Consider the following 22,384-nt stretch of genomic DNA (forward strand, 5'->3'; position numbering starts at 1 on the left):
TTAATATTTCTGTACAATTGACATTCAGCAAACACCAACACACCGTGGAAATACCGACAGTTCTAAAGACTCCCTTTCAGTTTTAACTTCCAAAAGTCAATGTCGCTGTCAGAAGAGAAACACAGCCATCAACACTAAAGCCAGACAACAGCTGTTTGAAACTTCAATATGTAAAGGCAAGTTTGAAAAAACATGACTGCAATTTGTAACCAGGCCTCTCAATTACAAACAAATATTGCTTTGCTTAAGAAAAAAAAGTCAGAATATTTCACAGAACTTTGACCTAAACTGCACAATATTCACTGTTTATTTATTCTTGTATTGCAGGCAACTAAATAGGGTGGCAGATTCAAAAGGCAACTTTTAAGACACGAATCATTTATTGTTCAGTCGCTAAATTACATCAGCTTATCATCTGGAACACTTTTTAACATTTGTTTCAGATACCTACTGCCTCTACATTCCATGAGCGTGGATTCTGGAACCTTAAAACGAAGTGAACCTGCTGCTCCAGGCAGCTTTCCTCCCACTTTCAGCATCTCATTAGCCCCAAAGCCTTCCACGGTCACTGCATCGAGTACTGTAAGGTTGTTTCTTTAACAAAGAAATAATATAATCTTGTGTGGCAATTTTGAATAATTTTTTAAACAAAACTCAAGCTGTGCTTAACAAGAATACTTTACAAACCAAATTATATAAAAGAGTTTCATTCAGAAAATACTGCTAGATATTTTATTAACTGAAAGAAAGACAAAGCCAAAAAGAAAACTTGTATTCCCATTCAATTAACCTAGAAGCTATATCATATCTCTGGTTTTATTATAAGATATGTTAGTTGTATTATTGTAAATTTCTAAGTTAAGAAATCTGTTACAAAATTACCCATGCCTTTACAATTCACAAAGAGATAGGCATTACAATGTGGTATTAACCATACTCAGTTGGTATTTGAAGCATTGTTGTAATTCACTTAAAATTAGGTATTTATAGGGGTGTTTTCCTAAAGGGACTCACTGTACCTCATCAGTATGAGTGATGTGACCAGACTGTGTCTTACTGGTGTGAACTCTACACCAATCTTCCTCACTTCCCAAGGCTGTAAAGTGAACTGAAGAATCCCATCACTTGGCTTGTTGTCCAATTCCATGTGCTTGGAACTCTATTTCATTATAAACATCACAAAATTATTTCCTCTGTACCATGACAGAGGATTCTGCTTCATTAACATACACTGTACTGCTGGTCATTATAGGCAGGCTACAGACTGAGTTTCCATCACCTGTGTTGTACAACTTAGAAAGTGCTAAATGGCATTCAAAAATAAAAAAAAAGTGGCATCTTAATTGAGCAGGAGTTCACAGTGGTGATTCTCATGCATTCCAGTTCCCCGTTAACTGTCAGGAAACAAAATAGACAGGTACCGGACCATAAGGGAGAAAATAAAATCAGCGAAACTATTGAATTAAGGGCAATGCTTTCAGGGTCCTTCTCTGACAACTAGTCACAGATTTCATGTGCACTATTCAGCAAAAGCCCTGTATAAACTAGCATCTTTTCCAATTTCAGGCCGTCTACAGAAGGTCTATAGCATCTGTGAACTGGACAAACAATAGGCTGTTCAACCTATCAAAATATGCTCATTGAGAGAATCCAAAGCAGAAATGCAAAACTGGAAATGATAAATTACATTGCAATTATGCACAGGAATTGAAATAAATACAGTGAAATACAAGTGGCATTAAAGGTAGATTAAAACAGCCCAACATTAAGTAAAAGCATTTGAAATAAAATCAAAATGGTGGAAACACTCAGGTGAAGCAACATTTGATTTGTACCAATGGCCTATTGTTAGAGCTCAGTAAATAAGAAGTCATTTAAAAAATGCTTAACAGCAATTTTCTTTTAAGGAAATGAATTTCCAACCTTGTAAAATTAATCAAATTGCAGCAGCAATGAACATTTACCATGTTGTTATAACCTAACTTATACTGAATGCACTGGCCCCAACTCCATACTGTTTTAGTGCAGTAGTATATATACACACACATACACAAGTTCATCCTAGTGGAGTCACAGGAAGCCAGAGTCCATCAGCAAACAATGCAACAACATGCAGTGACACAGCACGTATCTCCACTGCATGTTACATAAACGTACAAGCGTGTACACCAAACCGGTTGTCAGATTTCCTGCATTATAATGCTGAGTACCGATAACTTCACTGTTATACTCATTGTACATGTCATTTGGTCATATTAATTTGTAAGAAATGGCCTAACGGCAGCTTTAGAATAAATCATGGAACAACTTTCCACAACTTGAGTGCAGGTTCATAGTTCCTTGAAAGTGGTGTTGCAGATAGACAGGATAGTGAAAGCGGTGTTTGGCATGCATGCCCTTATTGGTCAGTGCATTGAGTATAAGAGTTGGAAGGTCAGGTTGGGCTGTACAGGACTCTGGTTCGGTCACTTTTGGAGTATTGCATGCAGTTTTGGTCTCTCTCCTATAGGAAGGACGTTGTGAAACTAGAAAGGCTTCAGAAAAGATTTACAAGGACGTTGCCAAGTTTGGAGGGTTTGAGCAATAGGGAGAGGTTGAATAGGCTGAGGCTATTTTCCCTGGAGCATTGGAGGCTGAGGGGTGACCTTGTAGAGGTTTTTAAAAGACATGAGGGGCATGGATAGGGTAAACAGGCAAGGTTTTTTCCATGGGGCAAGGGAGTACCAAACTAATGGCATAGGTTTAAGGTGAGGGGAAAAAGATAGAAAAGGAACCTAAGGGGCAACTTTTTCCACACAGAGGGTAATGCGTGTATGGAATGAGCTGCCAGAGGAAGTGGACGAGGCGGGTATAATTACAACATTTAAAAGGCATCAGAATTGGTATATGAATTGGAACAGTTTAGAGGGATATGGGCCAAATGGGATTAGATTTATATAGGATATCTGGTCGACATGAACAAATTAGACCAAACGGTCTATTTGCGTGCTGTATGTCTCTATGACTAACTTAATTTAGTGAACATAAATGTCAAACTGAAAGGATGGAAGCTATCAAGAAGGCTTCATAAATTAATTACTTTGCTACATTTAATAAAGTATTAGGAAACCGTATGTAATTGAACTTGCCTCGTTTTCAAGGGTCTTCACCAGCATAAATTCATTTGTTGTGACATTAATGTCTTGTCTGCTTAGTTTGTACCTATTAAAAAAAAGTTAAATAATTGGATTACTTGAAACCTAAATAAAACTACAAGAAATGCGCAGTTTCACTTACAGATTATAGATGTGGAAAATCCTACTTTATCTATATTCTCACTACATCAGTGGTAATTCATATTTACTGCCAACCTGAGAATAACTGTACTGTGTATAACCATACTTTCTCTCTACAGTAGCCATTGTTTGGGCACATTATTCAAACCAGCTCTAAAATAGGTTAAAGTCACATTTTATTTAAAGATAAGTATTAACCAGAGACCCGAGATAGCAAACCGAGCATGAAGTTGAACCACAGATTAGAATATTGCATCTTTGGTTATCAGTAAGTGCAGAAAAGGCTTATCTCAGTCAGGAAGCAACATGGGTCACAAAAATCATGTTAATTGGGTTGGTGGAAGATAAAATGGTTTAAGCACCAGGGTTCCTACTCCTGACTATTCAGTGACCCTACTGGAAATTGGACATAGGTGTAAACTTGACCATGTTGTTCCACAACACTGTTGGCCCATGCCTGCTGTACAGATATGCAGGAAAACTGCCCTTCTGGATTCACATTTTCAGTAGTAGAGAAGGCTTCAGAAAGGTGAGAACTTTGAAACCAAAACAACTAATTTACTTTGTCAAAACTTGAGATGGCAAAGGTTGTTTTTAGATTTCATTCAGAATATGTTTAGGGGTAGCACAGGTTAACATTGAATGCTGTAGTGGAAGATAATCTAGTCCAATTAAGTCAGCTGTTTTCTTAATTGCAGTACAGTTGTAACAGTTTTTTTTTACCATTTCTTCAGTAGAATTAAAACATCTTCTGGATTTGGATAATGAGCAATTGGCAATAGTTGCACTGTGACTGGTAGATCTGATGGGTTCTTCAAAACAAAGTGTTTCATCTGAAACATTAAAAACAACTCACATTACAGTAGAACTTTAAGATGATAATTCTTAAAGTTGAGTACTAGTTTGTTGAAAACACATTACACAGGCTTGGACATACGCAATAAACAGATCGGTAACACCACACACAAATGTGAGAAATATACAGGCTGGTAATGAGGATGTAAATACGGTTCAGAGGTGGTTTACTAGATTGATACCTGGAATGACTGATTTTTAAGGTTAAACACTCTGGATTTGATTTCACTGGAGTTTGGAAGAGTGAAGGGCACCTTGACTAAAATATACAAGAACCTGAAAGGTACTGACAAGGTGGATGTGGAAAGGATATTTTCTTTTGTGGGTGAGTTCAGAACAAATGGGCAATGTTTTAAAGTTAGAGATCACACTTTTAGGACCAAGATGAGGAAAAAATTTCTTTCAGATATTTGTGCATCAATGGAACTCTCTGCCTCAGAAGTTGATGAAAGCAGGATCATTGAATTTTTGTAGGTGGGGAATCATAAATTAGAGAATAGGTGACAATGTGAAATTTGAAACACAAGCAGGTCAACCATGATATTAATGAATAGCAGAGCAGGCTTGAGGGGTTGAATGGTCTAAGTCTACTCATTTCATTTACTTGCACGTCAATGTACACGCAGGCCACTATTTTTAAGAATGATAATCACTAAAACAATTAACACAGTTCGGGAGGAATTTTACAAAGCACTTGGCGGCAAGTTTGGAAATGAAAAAGGGCCAGGAAAGTTGTGGAGGAGCTCATACCTTCTTGCCCTGAACAGGGCTTGTGTGGTGAAGATAACCGACGCAGCAGTGCTAGGAAGCCAATTAAAGCACGCAAAATAGATTAGCAGTAAATATCCTAGCATATAAAACTTAGCAGGGTAAGATGAGCCCCACGCTGTGTCAGAACCTCATTTCCTCAGAGGTCACAGTGGGAGGTTTGTGCAACTTGATGATGGAACATGATTGTTTAACGGTGCTAATGACAATTCCGGAGGGTATTTGTGGGCAGAGGTTTGCCATTGTAATAGTAATTCCAGCACGAGGCATAAATAACTTAGACAGGAAGGAACTTTTCCCCTTGGTGGAAGGACCAATGACCAGAGGGCATAGATTTAAGGAAAGGGGCAGGAGGTTTAGAGAGGATGACAGGAAACGTTTTTTCACCCAGAGGGTGGTGGGAATTTGGAGCTCACTGTCTGTGAGGTGGTAGAAGCAAAAACCCTCATAATATTGAAGTAGTATTTAGATGGGACTTGCGATGCCACGGCAAAAAAAGCTCTCGGCCAAGTACAAAAAAATGGGAACAGAATAGTTTGGTTCCTCTGGGTTGTTTTCTGTGCTGTAGATCTTGTGAAACTCTGACTTGACAGCTCAAATGGACCAGCTGGGTTTATATGACCATCAATGATAGTTTTGTGGTATGTTTGCTGAGAATAGTTTTCAGTTCAAGGTTTTCCATTGCCGAATGAATGCATTAATTGAGTTTAAATTCCGCCAGCATTGGTTTGGGCTTCAGGATGATGACAGTAATGTTATGTCACCACTTCCCCTTTCTTTCCCTTAAAGGAAAGGTTGGGGTGGAGAAGTAAAATGGCTGCAAGAAAAGATTGAGGGAACTAGCAGTCATCTCTGCACTCTCATACCATCAAGTTAAACATGAGCAAGGAAAATTTCAACTGACTACCACCAACTGCGCCCAGTAGCTGATGAATCAGTAGGTCTTCACATTAAACACTACTTAAAAAGGAACATTGAGGGAGCTAAGGCCAAAGAATGTACCGTGGGGATTGAGAGGACTGAGTCTACAGTGGATGTTGAAGAAATCAACAAGAGGGAAAAACCTATAAGATCTTATCCTCACCAGTCTACTTATTGCAGATATATTTTGACAGTAGAGGTGGAAGTGACCACCTCATAACCTTGGACAGACAACATCCCATCTTTACACTGAGAATACCTTCCACTGTGTGCTGTGGCAGCGGTAAGTGAGACACACACAGAACAGATCTAGCAACTCAAAACTGGGAATTCACAAAGCATTATGCATGATTATCAGAACTGTTTTCAGTCATAACCTGTAACCTCATGGGCGGCATAGCCAGGGTAAACTACCCTGGTTCAATGGAGAGTATAGACGAACATGACAGGAACAGCACCAGGCAGAGCTAAAATCAAACTGAAGCTACAATATGTAACAATTTGCACAACATATGGCAGAAGCATCCTGCAATAAACAAAGCTAAACCCACAACTAATGGATCTGATCCTACAGTCCTGTCACATCCAGTCATGAACTACATGATGATCAAACAGGAGGAGGGGATTTCACAAATCCTCAGGAACTGGCAGTCATGCATATCAATACAAAAAAGACAAGGCTAAACCATATGCAACTATCTTCAGCCAGAACCACTGAGCACATGATCCATTTTGAGCTTCTCTTGAAGTCTCCCAGGATCACAGACACCAATCTCCAGCTGATTTGATTCACTTCATGTGACATTTTTCTTATTTATTCACGGGATGTGGAAATCACTGGCTAGATCAGCGTTTTTTGCTGATCCCCTTCGGCCTAGACGGTAGTTATGAATCAACCACATTGTTGTGCATCTGGACTCTCATATTGGCCAAATTAGGGAAGGAAATCTGCCATCTACCTGAAGGACAATATTGACTATTAGATGAGTGTTTACAACAATTGACAATGGTTTCATGGTGGTCATTAGGCCAGCTCTCTATCTCAGATTTTAATTAATGCAAATTTCAACATCTATCACAGTGGGATCTGAACCTACGTCCCCAGGACATTGGCTTGGGTTCTGGACTACAGAGACAGGCACGGGAATTCCTAGAAGCCTGGTACTCCACGAAGAAAGCCATCAATAAACACACAGAACTTGACCCCATATATACTCCACTACGAAGGAAAGCCGGAAGTGAGGCAATCCAGCTCAACGGACTCCAGAGTTTAAGAACCAGGCAGGAAAACACACTGGCGCTTCATTGGAGACTGCACTGATGATGTTACCCAGCAGGGTAATAAAACGTCTGCGGAACAACAAACCAGCTCGGCGAGCCAACCAACCTCAACACCCACAACTCGAGCTACAAATCTACTCCAAAACCTTAGGGTTCTGGGCTGTAATCTAGTGACATTATCACTATAACACACCTCATTAAGAAACAGTTGAAGGCACGAGATATTGCAATAGATATGGTCCTCATGAATATCTTAGCAATGGAACTGAAGACTCAGACTTAAGAAATAGCCACAATACTAGCCAAGCCAATCCAGTACGACAACAAAATGACTCCTACCCAGCAATGTGGATAACTGCCCCAGTATCTTTGGCCACAAAAATCAGCATAAATTCAATCTGACCAATTACTGCCTCTTCACGATCATCAAAATGTGACAGAATTAGTGATCAGTGTTATCAAGTGACAATTACAAAGCAAAAAATAATGCTCAGCTTGGACACACAAGGGCCATTTGGTTTTCAATCTCATTATTGTGTTGATCCAATACAAACAAAAGGAAACAAACTCATGATGGGAGGTTACAGTGGTTGGCCTTGACATCAAGGCCTTTGACAGTGTGGTATGAAAAAATTCTGGAAAAGCTAGAATCCCATGGGAGCCACGATGAAAACCCTCTACTGGTTGGAGTCTCACACAGCACAAAGCTCGACTAAATTACTCTTTAGACTTCCAAATTGCAAGGAATACTATCTGGATTGTGTCATTTCTTAGTTGAAAGTCAGTCATACCTAAATTTAGAAATTTACATCTAGGAATCAAACATTCAGAATATAAATTGCATCCTCTTAAAATGGACTCTGAAAATTATGACTGATATATATTTTGCAATGTCTGCAGTTAAATTCAATGAGGGTCATGCTTTATTGTACAGCACTATACATTAGGACAAGGAATGTGTTTGACAGAGCTGTAGTCACGTAGTCAGGGGTACTGGCAATTCAATGGGAGAAACAGAGAAAGGTTCCGCAATGGCGATGTTGAACTTTTCTCAGCATCATGTGGTCTGACTGGAGACACATGAGCTTGTGATGGGTGGATCAGAAGTTGGCCAATATATGCCCAGAAAAAAAAAAAAAAAAAAAAAAAAAACTTAAATCATGGAATCATTGAAGCCCTACAGTATGGAAGCAGGCCAAACGGCACATTGTGTCCCCACTGACCCTCCGAAGAGCATCCCACCCAGACCCACCTCCCTACATATCCCTGCATTTCCTATAGCTAATCCACCGAGCCTGCACATCCTGGACACGATACACAATTTAGCATGGTCAATCCACCTAATCTGCACATTTTTGGACTATGGGAGGAAACTCACCCAGACATTAGGGAGAATGTGTAAAAGCCACAAAGACATATGTTACTTATACTGTGTTTTTAACAAGAAAGTCCTGAAACACTATTACAGAAATATGGAAACTGAGTAGCAGTTGAAGGGTGACCAAGTTTGGTCAACAGGTCAAGTAAGATGCATGTTAAAGAAGGATGAGGTTTAAAAACAGGGCACAAGGTATGGTGGGGTTTGGATTTGCAGTGGTAAAGTTAAGTACAAACAGGGGAGGAACAAGTTTATGAAGGGACCTAAGTGGGAGGATGGGAATTTTAATCTGAAAGCAGGCATCCAAAAATGAACATTTCTGAAAATTATCAACAAATCTAGGCCTGCCTGAGTCTAGGGAGCAGATGCTAACTGATACAATTACAAATTTATCAAAGGTGAGAGGAAAGTTGTTAGCTGGGCCTCATTTGTATGCGTTCTACAAGACATCTTTTTCTCCATCTCCAATAAAAGACATTGGGAGAAAATTCATAATCAATCCTTCCAGTAGAGCCTGATTATCTAGATCCCAGAATGCTCAAGGATCTGGCCCTAAACAAAGCAGATGCATTGGTGGTCATCTTCCAAGATTCTTCAGACTCTGGAACAGCTCCAACAGGAAGGGTAGCTAATGTTTGATTAACTATTTAGAAAGGGTGGTAAAGAATAAGCAGGGAATTACAGACCACTGAATTTGACATCAGTAGTGGGGAAGATGCTGGAGATCATTATTAAGCATTTTGTAGCACAGCACTTAGAAAACAATGGAAGAATCAGACGCAGTCAACATGGATTTACAAAGGTAAATCATACTTGACAAATCTGCTGGAATTCTTCGAGGGTACAACTAGTAGGGTTGATCAGGGAAGCAAATGGATGTGGGTTATTTAGGCTTTCAGAAGTCTTTTTTGACAAGGTCCAATGCAAGAGATTAATGTGTAAAATTAAAGTGCGTGGGATTGGGGGGTTAGTGTATTGAGATGGGTAGAAAATTGGTGATCAGACAGGAGAACAAATTAGGAATAAATTGTTTCTGAATGGCAGGCAGTGACTAGCAGGGTACTGCAGGGATATCACTTTGGTAACCAACAATAGGAAGGCAGATTATTGTTTATTGCTGTAAATTCAGAGGGGGTAACGTTCAAGAAAACCTGGGTGCCCTCGTGCACTAGTCACTGAAACTAAACATGTAGGCGCAGCAGCCAGTAAAGAAGGTAAACTGTATGCTGGCATTTCATAGCAATAGGATGAGTACAGGAAACAACTGTCTTGCCGCAATTACAACGGCCACACCTGGATTTTTTGCGCACATTTTTGATCTCCTTATCTATGGAAGGATATTGTTGCAAGGGAGTACAGTGAAGGTTTGGCAAATTGATTTGCGGGATGACAGAACTGGCATTTGAGGAGTGATTAAGTTGGTTAGGATTGTAATTACATAATACAAATAGATAACTGTAACGACATGCATCCGTCTGGCTAAATTTTAAATCAAGTTCAGAAATACACAAGACCTACATAATCCAATCTAACAATGAATATGATTAGGTTTTGTCTTCAAAACCATGTTTAAATGTGTTGATCATGACTTACCGTTGTGTTGTGCGAAGCAGTAACACTGAAGCTTATTAGAAAGTCTCGAGTTAAACGGGGCCAAATAAAGTCAGTTGAAAACGATTGCTGGATTTTCTGCTGCGTAAGATGATCTTCATCTAACAATATTTTCCTATTTCAAGGGGAAATAAACAGTCTAAAAGTTAGAATCATAAGAAGATACAGCACATAAAGGGCCATAACAGTTTGTATGGCTGTGTGAAAGATATTCAAAGAATCCTTTTCCACTGCTCTGTCCCCAGTATCTGAGAACTTTTAATGTTTTCCCTTCAATTATTTATCCAGTTCCTTTTTGAAAGCTATCCCTCTTCTTGCTGAAGGATGAGGGGAAGATTGTAGGCAGACTGTCCGCAATAACAAAACATAGAACAGTACAGCACAGTACAGGCCCTTCAGCCCATGATGTTATGCCGAACAATTTTCCTACTCTAAGATCAAACTACCCTGCATACCCTACATTTTACTCTCATCCATGTGCCTATCCAAGAGTCGCTTAAATGTCCCTAACGTATCTGACTCCACTACCACTGCCGGCAGCGCATTCCACGCACCCACCACTCTCGGTGTAAAGAACCTACCTCTGACATCTCCCCTATACCTTCCTCCAATCACCTTAAAATTATGCCCCTTCATAATACTCATTTCCACCCTGGGAAAAAGTCTCTGACTATCCAGTCTATCTATGCCTCTCATCATCTCGTACACCTCTATCAAGTCACCTCTCAACTTTCTTCACTCCAATGAGAAAAGCCCTAGCTCCCTCAACCTTTCCTCATAAGACCTGCCCTCCAGTCCAGGCGGCATCCTGGTAAATCTCCTCTATACCCTCTCTAAAGCTTCCACATCCTTCCTATAATAAGGCGACTAGAACTGAACACAATATTCCAAGTTTTGTCTAACCAGGGCTTTATAGAGCTGCAGCATAACCTCATGGCTTTTAAACTCAATCCCCCTGCCAATGAAAACCAACGCACCATATGCCTTCTTTACAATCCTACCAACCTGGGAGGCAACTTTGAGGGATCTATGGGTGTGGACCCCAAGATCCATCTCTTCCTCCATACTGCCAAGAATCCTGCCATTAACCCTGAATTCTGCATTCAAATTCGACTTTCCAAAATGAATCACTTCACACTTTTCCAGGTTGAATTCCATCTGCCACTTCTTGGCCCAGCTCTGCATCCTGTCAATGTCCTAGTGCAACCTACAACAGCCCTCCACACTATCCACAACTCCACCAACCTTCATGTCATCAGCAAACTTACTAACCCACCCTTCCATTTCCTCTTGTAGTTAGTCATCTAACTTTAGCTTTGGATTTTCAGTGACTTTTACTGATTTATCTACCAATCAGCAACTAATCCACTGGGGCCAGATCCCTTCCTAACTCATCGAAATTAGCTCTCTTCGTATTAATTATTTTCACACTTGCTTGCTCCAAATTCTTGTGATTATTCTCAACTTTTACTTGATCACAGTTCCCCAAATGCTCCCTCACTCAACTCTGCTCCACTTCATTCTCCTGAACAAGGAAATACTACTCAAAAAATTCTCGTTTCTTTTTAGGAATTCCTCCTCTTTGCCTTTTACACTGCTAATATCCCTGCCAAATTAACTTAAACACTCCATCACAGCACTAGTTAAGCTACCTGCAAGGGCTTTCCCCGAGGTGCAGTCCTTGCCCCAGGACTACTCCAACTTCCCTGGGAATCTGAAGCCTTCTCTCTGCACCACATCTCCAACGATGTTAACCTGGCTGATCTTACTATTTCTAAATTCTACCATTCAGCATTGGGAGCATTCCAAAAGTTTATAATCCCTAGTGTGGAATTTGAAGTTGTATCGCTTCCCTTATTTGATATGGAATCTGCACAAGCTTATCTAAATATGGATATCCCAAAGTTTGTGTCTGTTAGCTTTGCTTCCCCATAATGTGTGCTCTTGGAAGTCCTCTCAAATTGTAATCAAATATAAATCACTGAACTGATGAGAACGTGCCTTTTTACACAACTAGTTTCTCTCTAATAACATGAGAGATTTGCACCTTGTTAAGTGAGGTGTACTGGGTTCTTAAGAGTACTACAATCTTAATTATTGCTGACCTTGGACAACAAATTTTATATTTATCAAATTTCTCCATTGCAACAAATCTCATTTTTTTAAAAAATGTAAAATTTCAGTTTCTAACTTGATCTCATGTAAATGTCCCGATCATTTTGCTAGCTTCTTGAAAACGTTTTTCTTTACAAGTGAAAACCTATTGGGGAATTTTACTTCCAGATTTGCTGTCTGCAATAATACTGCTGTGTGACTGGTAACATCCCCTGCTCAATGACATTCCTGTTGCAAGATGACCAAGTGTTTCCCTTAACTTGGTGACAGATTCAAACTTCCATGTAGTGGTGTTCCCATGTGTCTGCTGCACATTTGTAATTCTCAATGGTAAAGGTCTCTAATTTAAAAAGGTGCTATCAAAGGAGACTCGGTGGGTTCTGCAGTGTGTGTCTTGTAGAGGATACACACTAACACCCACTATGCATCGGGGGTGGAGGGAGTGAACATTTTATCAAGTGACAAACTGGTTATTTTGTCTTAGGTGGCTTTAAGTTTCTGAAGCTTCACAGGCACTGCATTTATTCATGAAATGGAGAATAACCAAAAGCACTCCTTCCAACTTGTGCCTTGTAAACCATAAACCATGGAAGCTTTAGGAAGTCAGGAGCCAAGAAAATCACTGCAGCATTCAGAGCCCTTGAAGACACAGTATTCATATGGCTAGTCCAGTTCAGTTTCTGGTCAATGGTAACCCCTAGGATGTTGACAGCGGACAATTCAGCAATTTGAATACCTTAAGCATTTAAGTTCTGTACTACCAAGCAACATGGATACTTTTGAAACCGAAAAGTGATTGGTTAGAGCTGCACAAGCTAGGGAGGAATGACGGAGAGATTGAGGCATTTGCAGATAAAGAGGCAATGCAGGTCAGCGAGCCTAGAAGTGGTGAGTAAACAGGAGTAGGTTTACTGGGAGTTAAGATACAGATAGCAGAGCTTTGGAGGAGCTTAAGTCTATGGAAGATGCAAGGTAAAGGCTGACATTTTCCAAATTACTGGTTTGGCCAGTATACACCTTGACTGCTTACAAAATCTGCCTTCTAAATTACTTTATACCCAAATATGGTTGATGTTGTAACTTACGTACTGTGGAAACTACCAAAAATAACAGGGTATATTTTAAAGCACTGGAATGAATGACAAACATATGTTGACTGGAATACTACTTCAGAGTCATGTCTCAGAACATGCTTTAAAATTGATTTACAGTCAGAGACCTACAGCACATAAAAAAGCCCTTCAGCCCATCGCATCTGGTCAAAAACAACCACCTGACTATTTCAATCTTGTTGGAGATCAAGCATCTCAGCCCTAAGACAACACTGCAGGAGTTCCTCAGGGTCGTGTCCCAGGCCTAACCCTCTTCGGCTGCTTCAATGACCTTCCCTCCAACATGAGGCCAAATGGGGAGATGTACACTGACAAATGCTCACTGATAATTAGGACCATTTTCAACTCCTCAGATATTGAAGCAGTGTGTGTTCTTAAACTTGGATTCAGGAGTCCAGTACTTATTTCAGTTGATCAGTTCATAACAGGCAGAGTCAACAAGCCATCAACCAGGCTTCAAAAACCCAAGTTACCAGCTCATATTCTTTCAATGGTCTCTCAGGCATGGGAATCTGAGTTACAATACAAAAGCAATTCAATAAAGTTGTTCTGTAAAAGCTAGAGATCCATGCATCGCTCAGATTTCAGTTATAAGTGCTCAATATTCTAGCTGTTAAGCAGAAGAATTATGCAGTGTAATAATAAAGAAATGTGCCAACTTTACATGCAGAAATTTCCTCAACACAACTTATCTCACCTCTTTGCTCCCATATCCTTGAAGGGTACTCTTCTTTTCTAAGAAACCAATTCTCAACTGGAAGAATTTGCAAACATGTCTAAAAACACATGCAAAGCAAATTCCACCAGCTAACTGCTCCTTCCCATCCCTCATTGCGAAGAAGTGTTATTTTGCCACCTTCTTGTATCATGTTTTCACTTGCTGTTGGTGACATGGTAAAATACACCTGACTATAAATGGTGCATCTTCTACCTTGTGAAGATGCCACATAAAATTGATCAGTAATTAAAATTTTTGCATTTAGTGTCCACCTGTAGGTTACCAAGTACCTAAAGCTATTGAAAGCTACCTTTGTACTCCAGACCGTCACTGCCCAAAGGTTTCTATAATACAATGGAAAACTACATCAATTAAATCTCATTACAGCCTTGTTCCAAGCATGGACAACAGAACTGATCCCAGAGATAAGGCAAGAGCAAGTGCCCTTGACATAAAGGCAGTGTTTTGCTGGGTGTAGCATCAAGAAGTCCTAGCAAATTAAAGTTGATAGAGATGAAAAGTAAACTCTCCACTGCATAAAATCATACCAAACACAAAAAAGATGGTTATAATTGTTGGAGATCAAGCATCTCAGCCCTAAGACAACACTGCAGGAGTTCCTCAGGGTCGTGTCCCAGGCCTAACCCTCTTCGGCTGCTTCAATGACCTTCCCTCCAACATGAGGCCAAATGGGGAGATGTACACTGACAAATGCTCACTGATAATTAGGACCATTTTCAACTCCTCAGATATTGAAGCAGTGTGTGTTCCCATGCAACCCCCAAGTCATTTAAATTATCTGCATGTGAAGTACTGTAACCTACAAGGTTTCAGAACAGGACTGGTAAATGGATTAGAATGGGCAGCTAGGTGACTCAGTCAGTACAGTCACAATGGGTTCAATGGCTCCAGTAAAACTCAAGAAGCTTGACACCATCCCAGACAAGACAGCCCACTTGATTGGCGCCACATTCATCACTTTCAACATATACTGCTACTTCCACTAACACACAATGCCAGCACTGTACACCATCTACATGATTTTCTGCAGTATCTCACCAGGGCTCCTTCAACACAGCCTCCAAATCTCTATGTCCTAGAAGAACAAAGACAATAGACCCATGAGAAGATCACCATCTGCAAGTTCCGTCCAAAATCACACACCCTTCTGACTTGGAAGCATATCACTAATTCTTCAATATTATTCAGTCAAAAAGTTTAGGTACTCTTCCGAGGAGTATTGTGGATGCACTACCACTACATGCATCCAGCTATTCAGGAAAACAGTTCATCATGACCTTCTCATTGGCAAAAAAAGAGAGAGTCTGGCCTGCCAGAGATGCTCATAAAAAATGATTAATTCATTTATTGTTAGGTCTTGCATTCGATGCCTGTAGTATTGCCAAATCGCAAAATATGTCATCAGTACACCAAGAGTCAGATAGAGTCAGGATTGGATTTAATAAACTCAAATGTACTGTGAACAAAAGAAAAGGAAATTCATGGCAATGAATTCTGGGCACTAGCCCCAATTTCCAAGAAGTTAATACCTAATCAAAACAGAGATTGCAAGCCCATATCTGAGCAAGTGTAATTGGTCACATTATTGATCGGATTGACTGCACTCTAGCCTTCATGGAAAAATGTACAGATTCCCAACAAACAAAATTAACAAAGGTCAAATACAGGGAGAGGCATTTTTGCAGTTCCACAACTCAGCCAGAAGGTGGTGACATAATCCATCTATTAATACTGAAAATCATACTGTGATTGAAGTGACTGATCTTTCAACTAAACTTTTGTAATTACATTCTATGGTAAATAGAAATAAATGTTACATTTTATAATAGTATCAGAAGCTCTGAAATAAATTCAGAAGTGGCATTCCAATCTTCAGATTGGGATTATGGCCATAAATTACAGAAGTAATTTGCATCCAATCATTCAAATCCAACAACTGAATTATTGTACTATAAATCACTCCTAGGTATACATTATTCTTCACCTCAGATTTAGTTGTGAACAGGTAAGTGATGGTGCTTGTTGCTGACCTCAAAAGAAAGCTGATCTGGCAATCTCTTTTCCTGACATCAGTTTGATCTGATGCCAAATCAAGGGAATCACCAGGCATACAGAAACAGTATTGCCATTAAATATGGAATGCAGCCAATCAAGTCTTGTGTTTTCATAGACAACAAATGACTTCACAAAATGGACTGATGTTTTTCACTTCTGATCACATTTTACAAATATCTAAATTATGGATTAAGGTAAAAGTTGCAATTCAAATTTTGTTCCGAAATATTAATTACGTGAACTTTCATGGAGATTTTGTTTTAAATTGTTCATGGGATTCCTAATTGCCCTCAAGAAGGTAGTTAACGAATTTACAATTAGTTTTTCCAGTACATTAAGCTTGTTAACAATAATTATAGTATCCACTATAAATGCAGTTACACCTCATGTGAAAAAGGTGCAACATTTTCTAATCATTTTTACAGTACGACCAATAGCACAAATAAGAACGTGTTCTCATCATTTCAGTGAGTTTTAATCAACTGAATCTCTAGTACACCACAACCTGCAGAAAAGCAGAAACTTCTGAAGTTCCCAATTTAACTGCCTATGTCCAGAAATTGCTGTTAATTTCAAACGCAGTGATCGTGAGTACTGACATTTTTGCAACCATGAGTAACGTAAAATTCAGGCCTTCATATTTTTAAGTACTGCATTCATCTGTTAGTTTTACCTCTTCACTTTTTTCTCTGTCATTTGTTGCCATTTGTGTCGTAAATCCAAACCCAGCTCAGAATCCACTTTCCAGGATGAGGATTCCAGAGAAAGACTGTTATGCCAGTGCACAGCAGCTGAAAGACACAGATGATGTCAAGAGGCACATGGCTGAAAATACCAGATAACTCTAATGTTGTTCTATTAGCACAATTTCGGGGCATTCACTATTATCACTAAAATCTTTTAAAAATGTCTGTTATCTTGATATTGAATCATTATGTTCTAAACCAGAAGACAAAATAAATTTGGTAGCTGACAGGAAGACAGCCTAAAGTCTACTGTCAACATGCAGTGTTACTTTAAACTTTACTTAAGTTGATTATGCATCACCTAATCAAAGTAAAAAAATATAAAAGTGAGTAAGAGATGTTGCCTGAACTTGTGCAAAATACATTCTAGTTGACCCTCCTTAGCTGTAGTTCAGACACATTTCCTGAGTAAGTTTTACTAGATTAATTTCATGCACAAATGTTTTTTTAAAATCAAAATCCAACTTCAGATATAAGCATAGAAACATCTATTGCTGCTCTCAAATATCCATATGTGAGGTGATTTTCTAATGAGTAGATTTTCTAATGAGTAGGTAATGCTCATTTGACAAAATCACAATTGTCAAAGCCACCTAATCAAAGACACGATAATTAAACAAAATCATTAAACAAAGTACTTTCTTGCATCAAGTAAAACAATAAGCTTTAGGTAGGGAGTGTCTGAATCTCCCCAAATTTTCCAGATTCCTCAACTGCATTTCAGGCAACTACAGTCTACTGTCTTTTAACTGGCTATTTCCTCTTTTTATTCCACTGCAATTTGCACTGCACTGTAACCAGTTAGTTGAACATCACAACTGACTGAAGGGGTGAAATTAAACTGGAGTAGTAAATCACCACTGCCACAGTCTGGAGGATCAGCTGCTGGAAGACATAGCCTGCTTGAAGATCCAGACGATAATGCAGGAAAGTCTGGCCTGATCTACCCATAACTGTGCTGGTTTGATCAGGAGAGGAAATGAGGAAGTAATATTGAACAGGGGAACAGGCCAACAAAATAGAATTTTGTCAGTGACCTGACTACTGATTTAAACAAATTACTCCCCTAAAATCAATATAAATATACAACAGAAATGTGTGCATCATTCTGTTCTTACCTTCTGCCCCTAGATAGCAATATACACCACACTGCAGAATTGAATCAGAATACACATTCCCCTGTTCAGAAAAAGGAAAGCTACTTTAGTAGATTGTAGTCCCAGTGAAAATAAAAATATGTAAAGAATGCATTTTATCTAAGTGATGTCTCATGATTTCATTTTTGGTGTCCCTTCAGCAGCATTGGAGAATGCAGAATGGTGGTTAAGACTCACTTATTACTGCATACATATGATCTCATGACAATACTTAAATGAGGAGAATAATGCACATTAGAAAAAAGGCAACAAAAAGTGAGATTTCCAAATCATTAGCAGCACTTCAAACACAGAACCATGGTGCATGTAAAGGAAATCTAACTTGCAAAAGCTTGAATCAGAGGCACTGACATTCTTTAGTGCCAAAGTGGCACAGCTGAAACATAAAAAATTGGAGCAGGAGTAGGCCATTTGCCATTCAATATGATCATAGCTGTTCACTCAACTCAAAATTGAGTTCCCACTTTCGCTCCTGTTAGTAGCATTACCACTCAAGTCAGAAGGTTGAGATTCAACCCCGAATCGAGCATTTGAGCACAAAATTCTAGACTGGTACTCCAGGGCAGTACTGATGAAGGGCTGCATTTGAGTTGCTGGATGATACATTAAGCCAAGGTCCCCATCTCCTCTCAGGTCAGCATAAACACCCTATTGCACTATTTAGACAAACAGCGAGCAAATTATCCCTGGTGTCTTGAACAATATGCATCTCTCAATTAACATTAGGAAAGATAATTTATTATAATCATAGGGCTAATGTTGTAACTTTGTTTAAGAGGGGTTGTAAGGAGAAACTGGACAACTGTAGACCTGTGAAGCTGACTTCGGTTGTGGGTAAATTGTTGGAGATGATTTTAAAAGATAGGATTTATGCACATTTAGAGAAAATTGATTAGGAATAGTCAGCATGGTTTTGTGCAAGTAAAATCATGTCCCACAAACTTGATTTAGATTTTTGGGAAAATTACCAAAAAGATTGATGAAGTCAGAGCAGTAGATGTTGCTTACTTGGACTTTAGTAAAGCATTCAACTAGGTTCTGCATGGTAGACTAACTAGTACAGTTAGGTCACATGGGATTCAGGGGGAGCTTGCCAATTGGATACATAATTGGCTTAATAGCAGGAGACAGAGTGGTAGTGGAGGATTGTTTTTCAGACCAGAGGACTGTCACCTGCAGCGTTCCACAGGGATCGCTTCTGGGTCCTCTTTTGTTTGTCATCCACGTAAATGATTTGGATGAGAATATAGAAGGCATGGTTACGTTTGCAGACAACACCAAAATTGGAAAATTGTAAACAGTGAAGGTGGTTTTCTAAAATTACAAAGGGATCTTGATCAAATGGGTCAATGGCTGAAAAATGGCAGATGGAGTTCAATATGGATAAATGCGAGGTATTACATTTTGGTACAACAAACAAGGGTAGGGCTGATATGGTTAATGGTAGAGCCTTTGGTGGTGTCGTAGAGCAGAGGGACCGAGGGGTTCAGGTACATAACTCTTTGAAGTTTACGTCACACATAGACAGGGTGGTTAAAAAGGCATTAGCACGCTTGCTTTCATTGCTCAGTCCTTTGAGTATAGGAGATGGGAAGTCATGTTGAGGTTGTAGAGGACATTGGTGAGACCTCTTTCGGAGTACCGTGTCCAGTTCTGATCACCTAGTTATAGAAGGCATATTATTAAGCTGGTGAGAGTTCAGAAGAGATTTACCAGGTTGTTACTGGGTATAAATGGTTTGAGTTATAAAGAAAGGCTGGGGCTTTTTTCGCCGGAGTGTAGGAGGTTGAGAGGAGACCTTAGAGAAGTTTATAAAAACATGAGGGGTTTAGATAGGATTAATGGTTAGTAGATGCCTTTTCCCTAGAATCGGGGGATTTCAAGACCAGGGGTCAGATTTTTAAGGTGAAAGAAGAGAGATTTAAGTAAGACATGAGGGACAATTTTTTTTTTTTTTTTTTAAAAAAGAGTAGTTCGCGTTTGGAATGAACTTCCTGAGGAATTGGTGGATATGGGCACAATTACAACATTTGAAAAGACATTTGGATAAGTACATAAATGGGAAAGGTTTGGAGGGATATGGGCCAGGAGCAGGCAGGTGGGACTAGCTTAGTTTGGGATTATGTTTGGCACGGACCTGTTGGACCAAAGGTTTTGCTTCTGTGCTGTATGACTATGACTGTTAATATGAACTTGCAGTGCTCAAATTATTGGCCAGCTTCCTAAAGTATAAGAGCAAATACACAGGGTTAAAAATATATTTGATATCCGGCAATTGGGAAAGGCACTGTAAATGCAAACCTTTCTTCTTTCTTACAAAATCAGAACTGTGGATTTAAATGCACTTTTCAACTTTGACATAGGCTTAAAACTTGAGCATAGCACTGAAGAAAAATGCTGCACTACCCAGGATGCCCGATTTTGGCAGAGGTGTTAAACCACGTTTTTTTTTTCCAGTCTGTTCCAGTGATTATAAGGGATCGATGGCATTGTTGAGTAGGAAAGTTCAGGCAATGACATGCCCAATTCTTAGTCCCTACCTATACCAGCTGGACTATCATTTAGATCATTGCTGCTTGTAGGACTTTGCTGTGTGGAACATAATTGTATTTGTCAAATAACAGTGAGCACACTTCAGAAAGCAATTCATTGGCTGTGAAGTGCTAAGATATCTGAGAATGAAATAAGGCCAAATGCTAGTTCCTTTTGCACAAGTAGTCAGAAAATATGAAATGCATTAACCAATGATGTCCAAATGATATAAATCAGAAGTAAACTTAAAACTTCAAACAACAGTTGTAAAAAAGTGATGATGCAGGCCAAGTAACACAAAATGGGAGACCAATTGATGATTGGTGTTAAAGGCAGTTAACAGGGCAAGGAGAGGGGTAGTAATTGCAACATAAAAACTGTTACAATATATTCAACCACTCCATGATCTTGAATCGTGCAGTGTTCAGATGAAATCAGTTGCATTCTTGTAACTTCCCTGTTCAGAACTCAAGAGTTATGGGAACATGGGATCACTGAATTTAAATTCATGTTTCCTTTTGTTTTTCTTCAATTAACTTTAAGTCAGCAGTTGTGATGCAATTCATTAATTTTCAAATGCTAAGCTTATCATGACTGTTGTCCAATGTTCTCACTTCTACAGCTTAAGTAATTAAAACTGAAATCAAGAAATGCAAAATCTAAATTTTCTACTTGCTAAGAAACACATGATTTAGTACTTTCATCCTGTAAAAATAATGAAGCAGCATTTATTTCATTTATGCAAGTTCTGACAAGACACAAATATTCAAACAGGTGCTCACAAAAAAGGTTTTTTTTTAAAAAAAAGTCTTGTAGCAAGTTTTGGAGAGGTCTTTTGTACGACATATTTTATTCCCTCCACATCAAACACTATTTTCTAACATAAATGGATGACTTTTCTTTTAGATAAGGCATGTTGGTATGAGAACAGTGCACATTTTTCAACATAGACACTGAATGCTTATCTCCAGCTTCACTGGATACCTGAACACTTAACTACAAAGTAGAGATCACTATGCTCTCATATCTCTGTTAGTTCCAATCAATGAAGAAAACAATCACACTGCACATTTGAGAATTTTTCGTTTTCTAAAATCAGCTAGTCTATGTAACCTGACAAAACACACTAATTTAGCAGAGATAGTAAGAACTGCCGATGCTGAAGTCAGAGATAATACTATGTGGAGCTGGAGGAATGCAGCAGGCCAGGCAGCAGAGGAGCAGGAAAGCTGACGTTTCGAGTCAGGACACTGAATGCTGCCTGGCCTGCAGTGTTCCTCCAGCTCCACACTGTAATTTAGCAGTTTTGTACTATTAACTCATTCCCAAATGTTTTGTGTGCAGTTAGTTATTTATGTAGAAACATTGCAATGTGGGATTAGTTTTATATCTAAGTATACAACAGAAGTTAAAAAAAAGTGTTTGTTCATTTGAATGAAGTGTTTTGAACAAAAATGTTAAATGCAAAAATAAAGTACTGCTGCAACTACGTTTCAGGAAAATCTTCAAATTAAAAGCTTTGCCAATTTAGATTTAAAACATTTTTGTATGTGATAAAATCTGTAATGTAGCACGAGTCAAATATCGATTCTGATGATGTAATTATGGATGGTGAAACATTGCATATTTACCTGCATGCGAACTGAACAGAGGTGCAAAGGGAGCTTGAGCATTAACCCGGACCCAATTACAATGATCAGGTGCGTGTTTAGGGTTCTAGGTATTTTCCCAGCGTTAAACTGTAGTGACAAGATGTGCCAGCAACCTGGTATGAGTGTCACTGGACCAGTAAAATTAAGAACCTAAAAGAAATATGAAACAGTTGATGAGCTGACAGCA

The 22,384-nt window shown here is 39.1% G+C and overlaps 1 protein-coding gene across 1 annotated transcript in view; it reads right to left on the reverse strand.

Moving 5' to 3' along the window:
• The window catches only part of tmem131l (transmembrane 131 like), a 316,682-nt gene that overhangs the window by 291,861 nt on the left and 2,437 nt on the right, over positions 1 to 22,384 (reverse strand). Inside the window, exons 3-10 of the mRNA XM_048601626.1 lie at positions 22,177 to 22,347; positions 17,975 to 18,035; positions 16,784 to 16,901; positions 10,072 to 10,204; positions 3,999 to 4,108; positions 3,129 to 3,201; positions 1,020 to 1,159; positions 452 to 594 (exon numbers count right to left, since the gene is read on the reverse strand). Coding sequence (XP_048457583.1) covers positions 452 to 594; positions 1,020 to 1,159; positions 3,129 to 3,201; positions 3,999 to 4,108; positions 10,072 to 10,204; positions 16,784 to 16,901; positions 17,975 to 18,035; positions 22,177 to 22,347 — 949 coding nt within the window. The remainder of the gene's footprint in view (positions 1 to 451; positions 595 to 1,019; positions 1,160 to 3,128; positions 3,202 to 3,998; positions 4,109 to 10,071; positions 10,205 to 16,783; positions 16,902 to 17,974; positions 18,036 to 22,176; positions 22,348 to 22,384) is intronic.

Source organism: Rhincodon typus, chromosome 1, assembly GCF_021869965.1.
Source record: "Rhincodon typus isolate 14 chromosome 1, sRhiTyp1.1, whole genome shotgun sequence".
In the NCBI taxonomy this organism is placed as follows: domain Eukaryota; kingdom Metazoa; phylum Chordata; class Chondrichthyes; order Orectolobiformes; family Rhincodontidae; genus Rhincodon; species Rhincodon typus.